The sequence below is a fragment of the Rhipicephalus sanguineus genome, chromosome 7, assembly GCF_013339695.2.
Source record: "Rhipicephalus sanguineus isolate Rsan-2018 chromosome 7, BIME_Rsan_1.4, whole genome shotgun sequence".
Taxonomy (NCBI): Eukaryota; Metazoa; Arthropoda; class Arachnida; order Ixodida; family Ixodidae; genus Rhipicephalus; species Rhipicephalus sanguineus.
The window spans coordinates 38,559,908-38,577,961 of NC_051182.1; the positions used below are offsets into that span (position 1 = coordinate 38,559,908).

An 18,054-nucleotide genomic window follows, 5' to 3' on the forward strand; every position below is an offset into this window, starting at 1 on the left:
TCCTTTTGAAAGTACTTACAGAAATGCCCTAGGAAGGCTTCCGCGAGGTGTTTTTGTAGAGCGCCGACAGCAATACCTAAGGGAAGCGCGCCTGCGGTATCCTGCCTAGCACGCAATCAAGGCGCGTCCGACAGAGGGCGACTCCGTCACTCCTCGCGGCCAACAGCTGCCAAACACGAATAGACATTGTACAGGCTCTCATACACCACTACACAATAAGAACTACTTCTGTGAAGACACGTTTCACTTTCGTATTACACTGATTCCTATGACGGAGGGATCAGCCGTGTTTTTTTTTTTTTTTTTTGCTAACAGATTCTGCAGGAACATATATCTAGAGATCGTAGAGGAAATCGTGGCACCAGAACACCACCCCCCATGATGGAGTAGGGTATTCCATAGAAATTCTGTACAGGCGCCGGGTGTTAAAGCGCGAGCCGCGTGGATACGGTTTCGTCCACGTCATTCTTCACATCTGTGTCGCGGTACCTCGCAACACGAACCTTGCAAGACACTTGGCTGAGAGAACTCTGGGGATGTAAGACATATTGAAAGCATAAAGTAGAGCTAATGCTGCTTTGTCGCCGTGTCAGTGAGCGCGCAACGTTTTTGTGTGTGTATGTGTGTGTGTTTCAGATATTTCTGCTGTCACCGCAGCAGATACGGTGTCAGACGCGAACGGCTCGGCGAAAAATCTAACTTCAAGCAGTGATTGTTTTGACGTTACGTTACCCGACGTTTTCTCAATAGGCAAGGTGAGTGCCTGTTTTAACCTTCTTGTTGAATTATGCACCTTTTCGTTAATGAAGACTCGGGAGTCCCTACCTGGTGCATTTCGTAGACATATTTCTTGAAAGAGGCTTCTCATGTCCAACGCAATATCTCTGCTACCGTCTGCCCTGTGCCGTCTCACTTGTGCAACATAATCGCCCCTACGGAAGCTGCATTATCTACCACGAGGTTAGAATCAGTTGCAAGAACCATACATGATTGCTTCCTTACGAATGTGCCACACGTAAGCAGGACAAGAAGAAGAAGAAGAAGAAGAAGACAAGAAGACAGAAGATTTTCTGGCAATGAGAGGCTTGCATGCTTCAGCCATGTGCAACGAAACGATATCACTGGAGCCGATATCTAGTAGCTAGTAGGTGCTAGTAGCTTTCTTTGCTGCTTGCAATGTGCATGAAATATAAGCATCTGCGAATCGCCTGAGAATGAGGACGAAGATTACGTTTGGTTGCCTAAACGACTTGTTGCAACTGGTTTTAGCTAAAATTCTCTAGTTCCATGCTCTGTTCGTAATTACGAGCAGTATGTATTGGTAGTTCCTGTTGTGTTGCAAAACCAAGGCAACACGATTAGAACTACAAGGACTCGTGCTCGTTTCTGGTACTTTCTCGGAATAGCCGGCAGCAGTACTTCAAAACCAGAGCATTTTTCCGCAACTACCTTCAAGAATTTTTACTTATACTCTCCTAAGTCATTGCTTATGTGGATTAAAAGTTGTTATATAAGCACGGTCCCTGTTTTCATGCAGCAAATATTTAAACAGAGGCAACAGAGTATGCTAATATGACAAAGTGTGTGTTTCTTCGACTCTTGGTAAGAAATTAGCAGTCATTTTGTTGTACCTGACGAACTAATAGTAAATCAAAAGTATTTATCAACTTTAAACAGTTTTTAAGTTCATCTCAATCAGGGTTTGTGCACACGCTCATGGTAGACGAAAAATTGGATTGTCTTCCGCAAGAACTGAACGACGCATTTGCCGGCGAAAAGAGAAAATCCATGAAAATTACTTGCAGGTACCGCATAAGTGTCCATTGTCATTCATCAACAAAAAAGGAGAAGGGCTTGTTTTCTTCATTAGACACAATCTCTTGAAACCAAGTCAATGAGGCTAAGGAATGTATTGAGGACTTCATTTGTAGCTTTTAACTGCAATGTAGTAATTCTGATACAGCTGTAGCAAAATTATTGTGGACAAAATGACAAGTTGCCGTAAATAGAGACCGAATCTGAAACCTTCGGATAACGTGTTCGGTGCTCACGCAATTGAGCTACGGCGGTGGTCGGCCTCCCGTCCACTTCATTGTGTGCTTCTCTGCATGCAAACCTGGGAGTGTTGGCCAGCAGCAGACGCGTTATCGGACGCGTTACGCGAAGGTTGTAAGTTGGGTCCCCAACGGCGGCACATTGTCTTTTAGTCCACTTTAATTTCTCGACATTTATGTCATAATTGCTGCACAACAGTTAAAAGACCACACATTCTGTCCCCTATACCTTCCTTGATTTCATTGCCCGTGGGTTTCACTACGTTATGGCCATGCGTGAGATAGAAGCCCCATGATGCAGAAATGATTCGGGAGACTAGATGTTTAATCCAGTAACGCCCCTCAGGAGAGCCGTTTTCTTGAATATGATGTACCATAACCGCACAAAACTCTACACGTCGTATAAAGAGCACGCGCCCTGTTATCTTAGCCGCTCCGTAGTGGTTTGAACCCATTGCAGAGTGGTGGCTGTGCTTTCCAGCGCGCGTTTGCACAAGTACAAGGTTTTCTTCCTGAGCCATGGCGTTTTCTTTTCGCTGTGAGTCCACCATGGTGAAGCAGTGGCTACGGTCCCTGGCTGCAGACCCCAACGTCGTGTGTTCGATCCCAGCTGTGGCGGTAGCCTTTCAATGGGGGTTAAATGGTAGAAGCCCGTGTTCTGTGCGATGTCAGTGCACGTTAAAGAATATCACATGGTCAAAATTTGCGGAGAACTTCACTACGGTGCGCCTCATAATCATATTGTGACGGGGTTGTGACGTTGACGAAATCATCAGGCGGCGTGTCCAAAAATGAAACTCTTTATTTGGCCCAACTTGTGGCCGGGAAGAGGAAAGTGAAACTACAGCAATGCACATAGTAGACGGATAGCGGCGAACAGAGCGTTGGCCGTCGATAAAGTGCCCAGTGGTAAGGCGTGTCGGCATTTATACGTGCGGCATCGAGCAATCGAGCCTTATCGCTGGTGGCCGCGTTGGTTCCACAATGAACTAACAGTTCGCGTTTGTGCTCTCAATCCTATAAGAAGATTCTGAAATAATCTGGAAGGTTCCCAAATATTCGGGCGCGGTTTGCGCAAGACAGTGATTTCACGTGTAACGGACCAGTTACATAAACATAGTAAAAGAAACGCGCGTGGCAATATTGTGGCTCTTGCACGTAAAACCCTAGATATTCTTATATTGTAGTTGTTAATCTAAAATTTTAAAATCACAGCTTTAGCATTCAGAGCAGCGACAAAACTGCATGCTCTTTAAATAACTAGGCAATCAAATATTCTACTTTAAGGTTGGCAGCCGATTGCGTTGAAGGCATTAAACAAGACGGCACATGTGTTCACAATTATTGCTTATTTTAAAGAAATGAAGGCAGCTTCACATTAGTGATGCCGAGATTGAAGGAAATGTGGAACCGAGCAGCGTTCTTTCTTTCTTTTTTTTTCCTTTCTTTGTTCACCTCGTTCTTTTTTCGCTGTTCTCTTTGTTTTCTATATCTTTTCTACTCTGTTTATTAGTATTTCTTCCTTGCTGCGTATATTTCCTTCTTTTATTGCGATAGCAATATATGGACTGTCTCGGCTGGTTTTTGTCCGTCCCCGTCGCCGCCGCCGTCATTCACCGTATATGTATAAGTATATATATAAAAGTCCCAAAGAAAAATAATTCAGAAAAATGACTTCGAAGCGCGGAATCGAACAACAGACCTCTCGCTCCGCAGCGCTAACCACTGTGCCACCAAACGCAGATCCTCCAGGTAGCTAACGGCGAGCGTTTTATGCACACCCTTTACCGCTGGCCGGACTCGGAGACGGCAGGCGCTTATAAGCGTTTCTTCATTACCAGCGAGATGGCGCGAGGAGCGCAACGGGCGCATTTAAAAGTTGTCGGCCAGCTCGCTCGCTTCTTCTAATATTTGCGCAGGGAGAACCTTGTCCTTCCGCTGTCTGCTCGCGCGGTAGTTGATGCCGGGGTGCCGCTTTTCTTGCTATCGCATTCATTGCTTCGTCTTTGGGCGAAACTGTGAATTTCAGATGCGAAGCATCTTATAGCGGAGTTGAAACCGATGGTAGTGGTGGTCGTATTGGTGTGCGGCGTGACCACCCTTACTGCGCAGCGCATACCCTCTCCACACACCTCCTCTCCACTCATCTTATCCACTTACCCTCTCCCCTTTCCTCCTTTACCCCTCTCCACTCCCCCTCTCCCCTTCCCCCTCTCCACTTCATGTAGCCATAGGAGCCACTCATGTAATCATAGGAGGTCCCCCTGTCAGTTTCTCTGGAACTTTGGGACCTCCTGCTGTAAACGCTAACCATGTAACTCAACTGAACTATTTAATAAACTTGACCTGACATCCGTCTCCCCCTCCCTCTCTGCCATAACCCTCTCCCCTCCCCTCTCCACCTCCCTCTCCACTTCTCCCCTCCCCTCCCCTCTCCACTCTTCCTCTGAAACGCGGGCTAGACATGCCGAAATTCTCTCCTGCGCAACGCCGCGATAGGCGATAGCGCATGCGCGTCCCCTCCCTCTCTCGCTCCTCTCCTACGCTGCCACCCTCTCACACGCCTGTCGACCGTGTTTCCCACTCCCCCTGTGAGAATTAATGGCCAGGCTAGAGGGAAGACAAGACGCGCGTAGCGTTCCTCTTCGCGTTCCACGACGCGAGTTCGGTAGCATGCCCAACGAACGCCAACTGAACGCGATCGTGCAAGTGCTCCGGCTTCGCATCGCCTCATGGTCCCCTTTAGAGGGAAATAGTGTAATTTTTTATGACTATTTCTTTCTTTCTATTTCTTCACTTTCTTTTTTTCTCCGTATTTCTCACTGCCTCTTTTTTTCTACCTGTTTCTCTTTCTGTCGACATATTTCTCACTCTCTGATTTTCTCCCTTTCTATCTTACTTTCTCTTTCGGTTTTTGTTCCCTTTCTCTCTCTCTCTCTCTACTTCGCTCTTTCTTTTTCTTCCCATGCTATGCTTTACTCTCTCCCTCCTCATTTCGCTTCTCCTCACCCTGGCGTCTCTCCTGCCCGCCGTCACTTTTCTTTCCCACTCCCTTGGTATACTATACTATATTAGACAAGGCTATGTTTGCTCTGCTAGCGTTGTTGGATAACCGAGGATTTACCACGGTCGCTTTCGGATTGTGGGTACGCGGGTTTGAATCCCACCTCGTCAATAAATTTGTTCGGCAAGAATTTCTATTTCTATCTCTTTCGTACACATTCTCTGTACTCGTTCTCTAACCCATCAAGTCATTTCATCCCACGTAGGACAAATATAGGCGCACATGTTCTGGGATTCAAGCCGAAGATGAAGACACAAAGAAATGGTGTGCCGGTACATTTTTTGTTGACGCGAAACGCATAACGAAAAGCTTAGCAGCTTAGCTGTAGAACTTTGTTCATAATACCTGAAACACCGAGAAAAAAACGCAGTCGCATATTTCAATCGCTGCCATCAGTAAACACGGTTTCCTTGCAGACAATTTCTATTCAGCAACACTATCTTCATATCACTATGAACCTGATTCAGCTGTCTTAGTGAAGCTCGAATATATAAATAATTAGGTACAGTTAAGGTAGTGAAACTAATCGGGACGTTGTGTAGCGAAAGCCCATTTATTAAAATGAAAACAAAAGGCGAAGATTCCTTTATAGACAAAACTCTCGTACAACGTTAGTTTTCACTTAGGTGCGCAAAGATGAACTTCTAGAAAGTGCTACATACTGTCCTGTGGTCACCATGTAACGCCCAAAGTGGAAACGCCGATCCATTAATAACATTTCCTCCAAAAATGACGGGCTAGCACTACCAAAGTTAATCGTTGTAAATTCAATATAATCGCTTTTTGAAGGCTTCTCTGCGCATGCGTTCTTTAGAAAAGTGCCAACTTCAGATAGAGCAGCATAGTCAAGAGCGACGATGCGTGCTCTTCACAAAGTTATCCGTCTGACCAAGCAGTAGTCATATCAGAAATATTTAGATTATATTTTTAATGGATGCATGATCTTCTAAAGTAAACTTCTAACGTGCTTGCTGTATTGGTACAATTTTTCCATAGCAGGTCCTTGAATAATTATGCATGTGAAACTTTGAGGTGAACACTCATGGCTGCTGCTCATAACGAAACTTAAATGATTCCGCACAGTTATAAAACGAGTCCTTAAGAAGTAGCGCTTCCTTCTTGTTTTAAGGCTAACACTTGACCAGGCTTAGTGGCCGACTAGAGGTTGGCTGGTAGGAGTTGTGACAAGCTAAAGCTGGCGTGCAGTAAGTCACTTTTGAAACTGCACTCGTAATATGAACGAACTGTAATAAAATCTTAGGAATGCGTGCATCGTGGATGCTTTCACGGCCGCTGATCGGTTCACCACATTAGTGTTACGTATACCAATAGATGGCAGGGTAATGGTCGTAGCCTCGGAGCCAGTGATGTAGCCCTCAACGAGGACATGGAGGCTGTGACTACAAAAGCTTCTGGACCTTTGCTCCTGAGCCCCATGGCCAGACTCTCCATGTCCACAGAGCGTGACCGTGGCTCGGGTCACACATCTTCTTTCGCCAAACTTGGCCCTTAAGCCAATGATCCATGAAAGGTAGCCTTGTTTTAAATGAGGCTATCATTATGAATCTTGCAGCGCATGTTTTAAAATGCACAGCTGTTGTTCCTTTTTGTAGTCTCTCATGACACCAACTTTCACCGTGCATCCGTCGTCTACCAGTATAGAAAGTTGCTGAAGGTGAATGAAACATCGAGCTAACTCGGCCAGCCTTTGCAGTCAATGACTGCATAGTAAATGACAAATTCTTTTCAGTGCATCCAGGAACAGCGGGACTTATGCCAAGAAAAGGTATGCCACAATACTGCCTACACACACACACACACACACACACACACACACACACACACACACACACACACACACACACACACACACACATATATATATATATATATATATATATATATATATATATATATATATATATATATATATATATATATATATATGCCGTGTATATTGCAGCAACATCCTTTATTTGTGCATTTGCTTGAGCTTCTTATATTTTTGCTGAAAACAAATAGTATTCATGTGAGTGAACTGCCGTGGTAGCCGGGGATTAAATTCTAGTATAGGATACGCAGACAACGCAGCGCCTCCGTGCCACCGGCCACCATCCCACAGTGGTAGCGACTAGTGAAGATAAAGCGCATTCTCGTTTCCTCGCAGGTCTCGCAGTACAGAGCGTGCCATGTAGCTTGGGCCAGCGCTATAGACAGATGGACGGTCACTGCCAGATAATGCATGTTCATTCAAAGCCTAAATTATGTAGCACTATAAGGAAGTATCGGTAAGCCATCAAGAGGAGATCGCTATCGCTACCCGTTTGTTAGATGGTACGTTGTGCACTCTATCAGAGCGCTCGTAGACTAGAGGACTGTTGCGGTACAAATCAGCTCCTTGGTAGGGCTTTCTTTAGTATTAATATGCTTTCGATACAACGCGAGCTTCTTGTTTTGAGCGAGCCTAGCAAGCTGCCTCGCTATAGACAATAGTTTCTCCAGTGGCCATAGGTCGGCAAAAAAAGTTGGACCTAGCTCAGACTAACTCTAGAAATATATTTTTCTCTGAGGGTTCACTCGGACTCAGACTCACGGAAAGTTTCCTCAACTGGACTCACTGGGACTCAGACTCACTAAACTTTTTCTCAACCGGACTCACTCAGACTCAAACTCACCAACATATTACTGTACCGGACTCACAGCTTCATATGAGCCTGAGTGAGCCGACTCATGAGTCCGCAGCGTAAAATTTGCTTTTTCATCATGGTGTCTATCCTCTTTACCGCCAATATCTTACATAATTAGTGCTATACGATACACCTTTTGATCTTGTACTTTGAAATGCGAATTGTCATCACATATAATACATCACCATTATCAAATATCAATTCAGTAAAAGCACCTTTATGAAATACGCGACTCAGACGAAATCTTTTAACAAGAACTCACGATGAAAGACTTTGCGGGGGAGGTCATAGCACCCATTTGCCTAACTCGCGCATCGGATCAATAAATATTGAGATGGCGCATGAATGCTAGTGTGCCGAGAAAAGGGCAAGTAGATGTCAGTGTAAACTTAAGTCGATATAAAGCTGATAGTAATGCTCAAGATGAGTAGATAGGACCATAATTCGACAACAAAAGGTGGAGCTCACTCGGACTCGCTCAAGAAATATATTTTGCGCTTAGAACTCACTCAGACTCACACTCACCAATATTTTCCTCAACTGGACTCACTCGGACTCACACTCACTAAAGTTTTCCTCAGCCGGACTCACTCAGACTCAAACTCACCAAACTATTACTCACCCGGACACACTCATACTCACGGCCCGATCTGAGCCTGAGTGAGTCGACTCAAGAGTGAGTTTGTCGGCCTATGCCAGTGGCCTCTTGCTTTTAGTTACAAATTCTGGTCCCAAAGAGAGAGCACTGTGGCAGAAAGTTCCACCTCCGAAACCTTGCAAACGGTGTTCCACTGCGTGGGCTTTTGTCCTGGCATACGGACCCAGAACAGCGTTAACTCATGTTGGCCCAGCCATTTAGTCTTCTGGCCTGAGAAGCATGATAAAGCTCAAATTCTGGTGTCTGTTACCTCGGCGGTTCACAGTCACACTGCACATTTGTGCCCGAAGTATGCTGCTAGAGCAGCACTAGACTTTACAACCCATATCATAGGATGGCTTACTTAAGTTCTCAGATAGAGAACATGTAAGGAATCGCACATGCCTATGTGTCCGCCTAATCGTTTAGAATATCCCTCTTTCCTGATATCCTGATGACAATATTTAAAGATGTTTCCTCCAAGAGACATTTTATCAGTCTCGCGTAGCCGCCATTAGTTAGACGCTTGCTGTGGACCTCTAATCTGTGAGCTGGATTCTAAGAGGAAGTATTTCGAAAGCACACTTTGGTGATTCCTCACTCTGCAAGCTTGAATGCACGGACATTACCAACACACTAGGCTTTTTCGCTTGCTGCTCAGACATCAACATATGTGGTTTTTCAAACGAAATATCCTAATGCAAGAAAGCGTTTAGTGCAACGCTGCGGAAGTTTGTGACATCAAGTGGCACAAGACATTTCTAAATTGAGGGTAGCAGGGTAAATTCAACTTCTACTTAAGCATGAACGCGATCATACAAAAATTTTAAGAATTGCCTACAAACCTAAAACGCTGCACGCTTTTGACATACGAACTGATTTGGTCAACGAAAAGCTTCTATGTGAGAAAAAGAAATTGCTGAGGATGGGCACGATGCATGAACATCTACATATAGCCCTGTCTAGCATAGCACGTTTGCATAAAAATGCAAAGTGGAACTCGAGGCAAGCAGCATTAGCTCCGAAATTCACTTCTTCATATAAATTAATGAATCATTTCGAACGTAAATGACTCCATACTAATCGAACATCTGTTTAACGGCTAGGAAGTCACAGTGAGGGATTGAAAAATACAGGTGTTTTATTTTGAGCTAAGTGACTGGTATCATTAGGGAAAATAAAATTCTGTTAACTCAGTTACCTGATCTGTTTCCAAATCTCAAAGCATTCATTGAAGGTTAAGCATGCAAGTTTGAAATGCAGAAATAAATTTACCGACTTCTGCTAGGAGTCATTTCTGACGCTATTACACTTGGAAACCGCAGATTGTGTTTTAGCATTAAACGACACATGAAGGCGGCTTAGTTAACTGTCATTATTATAGTTTTTGCAGTTTCTCAGGAGTTAGCCGGCTGCATAGGATTTTGCCATGCGCTTATAGCTTGGTAAGGTATGATAACAGTTTCGTTAGGAGGCCTCCGCCACAGCTTCGTGTTCCTTGGCACAGAACATACCTCTAAGTGTACGGTGACGCCACGGTCATTTAGTGAACCCTTCGACAGGGTGAATTTCTGGCCAGAAAATAAATCAATAAACATCTAAAACAGTACATAGGAGGAGCGTGACACACAATAAAGCACAGTGACATCGACACTTACATATGAAATGCGAGCTGTGTACTCGTGTGGAGAGAGCCTAGCAAGCTGCCTTTCGGCAACAGGCTTCAATTGCCGTGCGATCTTGTTTCGGACTAAATCTGGAAGCTCTAACTGTGAATCTCCGTGAACAAAAATCCCCTGCATGGTGCTCTTTTTTCTTCCCTCCACATGGCCTGCATTGCGCATTTTTAAGGTGATTTACCTCATTGAAAGTTGCCACAGCAGTTCAGCCCATTGGTCTGCGAAGCATAGGAAAGGAAGACGTGTACCACCAGCACTCGACGCGTTACTGTGACCTCTCAGATTCGTGGTCGTAACTTTCCGTTAGAGCCGCAATAAGTGGTACAATCAATCTTAGGATATTGCAGATCCTATGTTCTTAGTTCTTAAAATCTTTCGAGTTCCGGGTCCGTTCAGATCAGATCCTCAGATTTACCGTTTCCTAAACTGGAAAACGGAAGTCAACGTAAGGCCTCAAGTGTGTAGTTGGAAGTCCCTTCTGTAAGCTGTATCAGGATCCACGGTCATAAAAAGCCGGACATGGTCGCATGAAAATCCTATATTTGTAAAACTGCAAGTAAATGACCTTTCCGAACTATGTGTTTCAGACAAGGCTACCTCGAGCTATCGTGGCGGTCGGTGTAAGTAGGCTTCGTACGTTTTTGTTCTCTTTTTTTCTCCTTTTCATGAAAGCCGACGTCAGCGGCTCCTGTGTAAATACACGAGGACAAAGAGTGTTATCTGTAACAATAGTTGAGCCTTGAATTATTCTTTCAAAACTAAAGAGCGAAGTTCTTGTTTGATCGGAAGGCGATTCTTGATCTACTAGCCATTTCTTGGTTTATTTGATCAAAAGTCAAAAGTAACACTGTTTCGTACCCTTGCCTTAATTAAACAAATGTCTAACTGAGCTATGAACTAAATTATTAACATTTTGTAAGCAAGACCAGATATCCCATTTAATATGGAAAAAAGAATACGTTATCAATTGCCTTGAAGTGTACAACTAATACGTAAGAAAATTAGAAAGAAAGAGGTAGGAAGATAAAGCGAAGAAAACAACATAGCATGGCCATGTGTAGTATAGTATAGCAGGGGGTGGAAAAGGGAAGCAAGGGTGAGGACGTGTGAGTTGCGGCTGAGAGAAAGGGGGAGGGGAAGGCCACCAGCCTAAAGGGACACTAAAGGCAAATAACAATCTATGTCAGAATGAAAGCTCAATATATGACAACGTCTAAAACGGCAACATTATCAACAGCAGTGCCCTACTCACCGAGAAATAAAGCTAAATGTATCACATGATGAGCGCCACGAGTGAGCCATTTTGGAAGTGATCCCGATGACGTGAGAGAGTCCGACTAGAATTATTGACTAGTAATCAAACTAGCTGCAATAAAAAAGAACCTTCCGTTCATCAAGAGACGTAATAAAATGCTGCTTGTTCGTTTGCGTTTGGTTCATGGAAAAACGAATTTCTTTTGCGTTGCCATGGGGAACGGCGCGCGTGGTTCAAAAGTTCCGTTTTTGCCGAACTGCGCTTCGCCCAGCGCACTGCTTCGCTCACGCGGTCGTGTCTCAGTGGTAGTTTCGGTATCGCGTACTGCCGCGTGTGTTTTGCACGCTTGTGAAATTCGCTGTGACAGAAAGTTTGACAAAATGCCGCATGCATGTGATGTTGCCGGATGCCCGAATGGTGCACGCCGTCAGTGCACGCCGCCGCGGAGTAAAGGCGGACAACGTTGGGCACGGCAACAGTGACGTGAGAAAGACTGCTTTCACGCGGGTGACTTGAAGTGCGCTAACGCGATGCGGACCTCTAAAACGTGATTTTATTTCAGAATAAGCACTTGCTTGGCACAAAACTAGCACTACGAGGTTCCTGGATCGCTATTTCGACAATGAACGTCCACTTAATATTTGCCTTTAGCGTCCCTTTAACTGTTTCCATAGTCTTCCCACCGCTAGTGCGTAGGTGCCGAAAAATATTCAGGCCCTGGATTTTAAGTATCTTGCGCCACACATGTCGAGAAACGTGCATGCCGATTACTGCCTGCCTTTCAGTTCAGCCTTGTGCAATCACACTCCTTTTCAAGTAGCCAATATTCGTATGACAAATTTTGTATCCCATATATGTTATACTGAAGCTAAATTACATATACCGCCCCATTTTCAGTGCACTTTGCTGGGAGCTTTTGCAGATTTAGACACCGTCAGCGCTGTGATGTTGATCCGAGACATCTATGTCGCCCTCGCAGAGAGGAGGTTTCACAACGGTAAGATTCACCTGGCGGTTTCCTTACGCCTTTCCTCTTACGCACGACGCTAGCCTTAAAGCCTTTAACTCATTTTTGTGTGCTGTTGTGCTCTCCAAATTAAACAGTATGGGATATACCCTGATGTGTCGTAAACAACACAGCTTCCCTGGTTTCAGCTCACCCTGAGAAGAATATTCGGTAAATACAACTGCATTAGCAATTCTGTTGCCTATAAAATATTGGCCAAGTGGGGTCTACCACTGCAGAAAATATTGACGTTGCGATGGCAATTGGCAATAAACGGGCATGTCATATCTGCAATACAAGATTAACTACAAGATCAGTGACATTACGAACGCGCGTTTTAGTCTGTTCGAAGACCGAAAATTGTATCTGGAAAATATGTTGATTTTCTCAGGGTATATGCCTGCCATCATTATCCGGGACCTCATGCGGTTGGACTACTTCGTGCGGATTGAGTTGATAGCCCAAGTCGCTTGAACCATCAAGGGTCTGAGTTAAACGATACAGTGAAAATTCAATATACAATTTTCAACGTGCGCATCACTAGGATTCGCATCCGGCGTCCACGCCGACTTTTCAGCAGCACCTCTCTTGGCACGTCACATTGTTTGTGAATGCAAATTGTGCGAACGAGGTGGTTGGCTGCACTGCATACTCTACGGACAGTTTTATTGCAATAGCAGTTACATGGACACTCCTGGCGCATTTGTTGTCGCCGCCGTTAGCGTCCAGCGTGATGTTCCGTGTAAAGTTCAGATCGATAGCATCTTTCCGCGCCTGCTATGTTCTACGCGCGAGTGAAAGCGTCCGAGGGCAGCTGACGCATAAACGAAACGCGCCGGCCTTTTGTCATCCAGGTACGCGTATACGACTCTCATGTCAGCTAAGGTGCTTTCCATGCACCTTTGTAAGAGAGCGGGGGCGGCCCAAATTTCGAATGGCAGCCGGTTGACTCTGTACAAGCTTTTTCTGGTATTGATTCTAAGTATTAAAGCCGTATAGCCCGTCACTTTAGGTTGCTGATAGGCCTGAGTAATGCCTAATCTTGTGAACACCTTGCACTTTACGATGTTGTAGAGTACTTCGGTCATTATAGGTAATGGGTTGGACGCTTTCGATGCGACTGCCTTCATTGTGCTGCGGCAAATCGCCGCGGAGTCTGACCGCACCGTGTCGTTTTCGAACTAAAACTACCGGAGTAGCCCAGGCGGCATACTGTGGTGGCTGGACGAGTTAAACGCTCGAGCTCATCTACAGCTTCTCTGAGAGCGTAGGGAACCGCGCACGCTCATAGGAACCTAGGTATCGCAGATTCGTGCACTTCGAGCTTTATGCGTGGTCCCTTCTAGCAATCTATATCGTTGTAAAAAATCGGAGCATGCTTGTTGAGTATAGCAGATACAGCCTCGTGATGTCGAATCTGGTCGATACCATATATAGAGATGCCCAGGGCCTCGAACCAATTTCGCCAAGCAGGTTACAGCCTTGGGACTTTTTTGCAAGCAGTGGAAATGTGAGCTGCGTTTCCTTGCAAGTCACAATGACAATCGCGGTGCCAACCAGTCCTGACGATATGCACAATCGGATATCACTTTGCATGAGCGAAGGCGGATTATCACGACATGTACTCTGTAAGGTACCTTCGCTAATAAGAGAGTAGGGGAATCCTGTATGCTTCGAATGGCAGGCTTGTGCCTTGGATATCGAGTGCCACCAGATTGTCCTTGGTCGTTTTGAGGCGATACTGCAATATTCTGGACATGCAAGTCAGTTTTTTTCGCGTGCTCTTGACACGTCGAATACTTCGGACTGACCAACAGCATGCAGCTTGGAGTATGAACCGTGCGTCTTCGGCGGGCAGCTTGTTCCCCCCCCCGCTTCTTCTTGAAAGATGCGTTATTGGTGCGGCCTACCTTTTTACAGTAACGGCACATCGCTGGGCGGAACGGGCTGCTTTAGGGGCGAAGCTCCTTACAGGACCTGGTCGGTCGTCGCTCCATGCGGCGTGCCCCCGCCGTCGCGTCTCCCGTATTATTCAATAGATGGCGCTGTCCTATAGCGATGCATGTAAACAGCAGTTGGGTGATGATATACTAGATGGCGCTGTCCCATCGAGATGTGTGCAATATGTGTGCAAAAAAAGAAAAGGAAAAAAGAAAAAAGAGAAAACAGAAAAAGAAAAAAAAGAAGAAAAAAGGAAAGAAAAGAAAGAAAACGAAAAAAGAAAAACAGAAAGAAAGAAAAAGCAGCGGAACCAAGCACGCTACATGGCGTGCAGTAATCAAAGCGGTGTATCGCTTTGATTACTGCTGGGGGAAACCACTGTACATTTCACTGTGTAACCATGATTGCTTCAGGAGCTTCGCCCAAGCTCTTCATCATTCACCCGTGGATATGCTGCAATTTTTTTACTGTCGCAGCGGAAGCAGAGATGTGGTGGTTGCTTGTTGCGAGGACTGTCGTTTGCCACTTCCGGAGCTGTTCTGTTGATGTCGGATGCCTCGCCTTTAATGCGCTGTTGGGGAAACCTTGCGTTCTCTGCACGTAAAGCGATGTGGAGAGCCCTTTGGAAACTTAAATATTTTTCTTTGGATAGTGTGTGCTTCAGGTTGCCATGCTGTAGACCACACACGAAACTGTCTCGAAGCATGATGTCCAGCAGTAGCATCGTTGCATGCGGTGAGCTGGTATGAGCCTGTGCTTCGCCTCCTGCGAGTGATGAGGAGTCCGAGTCCCAAAATGGCGTTCAGTGGCCAATTTATTCACTGTTGTTTCGAAGGCAGTAACAGACTCGCCGGGTAGTTGGTCCCGATGCTGGAAGTAACAGCGACTGTAGAGTTCGTATGACTGTGTATCGCAATGCTGCCGAAGCAGTGAGACGATATCCACGAAACGCACAGTGTTTGGCTTTTCGGGAGCCACCAGTGCACTGTCTCATAACTGGAAGGTACACACAGTGTCAGCAAAACAGCTTGCTTGCGGGCGTCTTCTTTTACGTCGTTCGCTTCAATGTAGAAGTTTAGACGCTCTGACCACGATGCCTAGCCAGTGCCGGAAAACTGAGATGGAGCCGTGTGTTATCATGGTTGGCGCTGTCGGATTCGCGGAAACTTCTTGAACTCATTGCCAGGGTTACATCTTACGGCACGACAGGGCAGATGCGTCCCAATAACTTTATTTAAGAGTTTGAAGTCAACTGAAATTTGAAGCGACTGGACACGGGTGAAAGGAAAGCGGCGCCACGGTGCGAACACGGGCGCGAAGTCTGATTGTCTCGGAGGATTTCGCGCTAGATGGTCGTCTCGCGCGCTATGTCATCTCGCTGAAGACCGCTCGCCGATCGGGACGTCGTGTTCCGCCCGCGAACTTCTCTAACCGCTCCGCCCATCTTTCCTTTTACTTCTTCGCCTCCTGTCGCCGTTGCCGACATCCGAGCTCTTCCATTTCTATTTCTTTCTGCTTTTCTCTCCCCCCCCCCTGCAAGGCGCTGAATCGTGGTCCCGCAATGGTTGCAAAAAATATAGCGTCTTCTTCCTTTCATCAAAACACTATCACCTCTAATCTGGCTCACGGTTGTCGTTGCGGCTGTCGGCGGAGGCGATGAAGGCAGTATATGAGATAGGGTAACATCCATATTGCCACGTGCGTTTCTTATTATAACTTTTCCTGTGTTCGGTTTTCGCCCACAAAGACTGTCAGCAACGCTCTGCGCAAACAGCGCCTCATTGATCGAGAAGCTTCGCGATGGTTGTAGATCATTTTGTTAAGATTGTGCGCAAGATGCGAACGCTCGGGCTTATTCTAGAGCATGCGCGACACCCAGCGATAACGCTGGTATTTTCGACGGCACATGTGTAAATGACGACGCGCTTCACCGCTTGTCAGTTGATCGACGGTCGACGCTCTGTTCGCCGCTATCAGTGTATTGCTGTAGTTTGACTTTCAGTTTCCCGGCCACAAGTTCGGCCAAATAAACAGTTTCATCTCGGACGTCCTGACTGCTGTCTTCGTCGACGTCACAACCACGTGACATCTGGTGGAGGTGCTGGGTACACGTCCTGACGGGGGCGTCCGGAACATGAGCGAACAGCACCTCCACCAGATGTCACGTGGTCGTGACGTCGACGAAGACAGCAGTCAGCACGTCCGAGATGAAACTGCTTATTTGGCCGAATTTGTGGCCGGGAAACTGAAAGTCAAACTACAGCAATACACTGATAGCGGCGAACAGAGCGTCGACCGTCGATCACTTGACAAGCGGCGAAGCGCGTCGTCAATTATACATGTGCCATCGAATATTCCAGCGTTATCGCTGGAATATTCTTATTTATTGATGCGAGGTGCTACCTTGATGCAAGGTGCTTCTCTTGAATATGGCGCGTGCGATTTCACGATGCAGTCCCACGCTTACACAAATTCAATAAATGTCTCAGGAAAATTAAAATGCAATTTTCCCTGAATAATTTTCTGAAGGAACCATTTCTACGAACTTTGAATGAGCAGAATTTCTCTGTGACAGAAGGCAGCCATTGCAAAACCACCAGATACTCCACCTCTTATTCAATTCAAATATAATGATAGCATTCGGCGCATTGAACCCGCGATATATTTAGGAGAGACACCATATTGGAGGCCTTCGACGTAATCGTGTCCACCTAGAGATGTTCAATGTGGGCACAAACCTGAGATTTGGGCGTTCATGCATTTCTTCCTCATCTAAATGTGTCCGTCGTGGGCTTATGTCAAACCCACGTCCTCACACTAAGCAGCGCGACAACTTATCCGCCAAGCTACAACAGTGGATCACCTCTTTTCGACAGTTTTTGTTTTAAGCTATGCTATTTGTGATAACACGGATTGATTCCATTAGCTATCTCACGGAGATATAACATCATCGTAGCTACCGAATTCTGACGCTACTGTCGAAACTAGTTTTTCGGGCTTTCCACTTTTGTGGAAAGTTGTGGTTCATACGCATCCACACGAGACATAATGACGGCACAGTGCACTGTTGGTGCTGCTGTTTTTATTTTCTAGAAAGGTATACACCAAGTGCAAACTCTTCTAATCAGTTGATGTCCAAGCGGTTACTGCAGGATTTCGTGTTCCGTTTTTCTTGCTAAAGCGATACGCAATATGTTTCTTTCAGCTGGAAACGTCGTGGATTATTACTTATATGCAAAAAAATTCAGCGGGCACATCGGTGACCAAGTATGCGGAGGAGAAATTAAGATTACATTGCCCAATATATGGACTAAGGTTGGTCACTCAATCTCGATAATTTTGTCTGTCTGTCTGACGCATGTATGTATGTATGTATGTATGTATGTATGTATGTATGTATGTATGTATGTATGTATGTATGTATGTATGTATCTCAGAGTAATCGTACGAGTTGCCCTGTGTAACTTTGTGTTCAATATTTCTTAACTGACACGCGTCAATTTGGGAATAAGTAATCCGCATACGTTTGTTCCCTCGAATGAAGGTAGTGCAAATGATCCTATGCACTTAAACCACAGTCGGTACCACCAATAGATGGTCCCTATCGACAAAGCACCTCCCCATAGACAAACTCGTAAGATAGCGTTTAAGCCAACCCTGACGCTGCGTGTATCACTAGCCGACGGAGCTTGACAATCACAAAAATACTCAAAATGATCCTATGCATCCGT

At 45.6% G+C, this 18,054-nt stretch overlaps 1 protein-coding gene across 1 annotated transcript in view; it reads left to right on the forward strand.

The window, feature by feature from the left end:
• Positions 1 to 640: 640 nt before the first annotated feature.
• LOC119399403 (uncharacterized) overlaps positions 641 to 18,054 on the forward strand; it is a 29,412-nt gene continuing 11,998 nt past the window's right edge. The window contains exons 1-5 of the mRNA XM_037666217.2: positions 641 to 755; positions 6,869 to 6,904; positions 10,709 to 10,741; positions 12,274 to 12,373; positions 17,529 to 17,638. Of these exons, the coding sequence (XP_037522145.2) occupies positions 12,322 to 12,373; positions 17,529 to 17,638 (162 nt within the window). The 5' untranslated portion in view covers positions 641 to 755; positions 6,869 to 6,904; positions 10,709 to 10,741; positions 12,274 to 12,321. The remainder of the gene's footprint in view (positions 756 to 6,868; positions 6,905 to 10,708; positions 10,742 to 12,273; positions 12,374 to 17,528; positions 17,639 to 18,054) is intronic.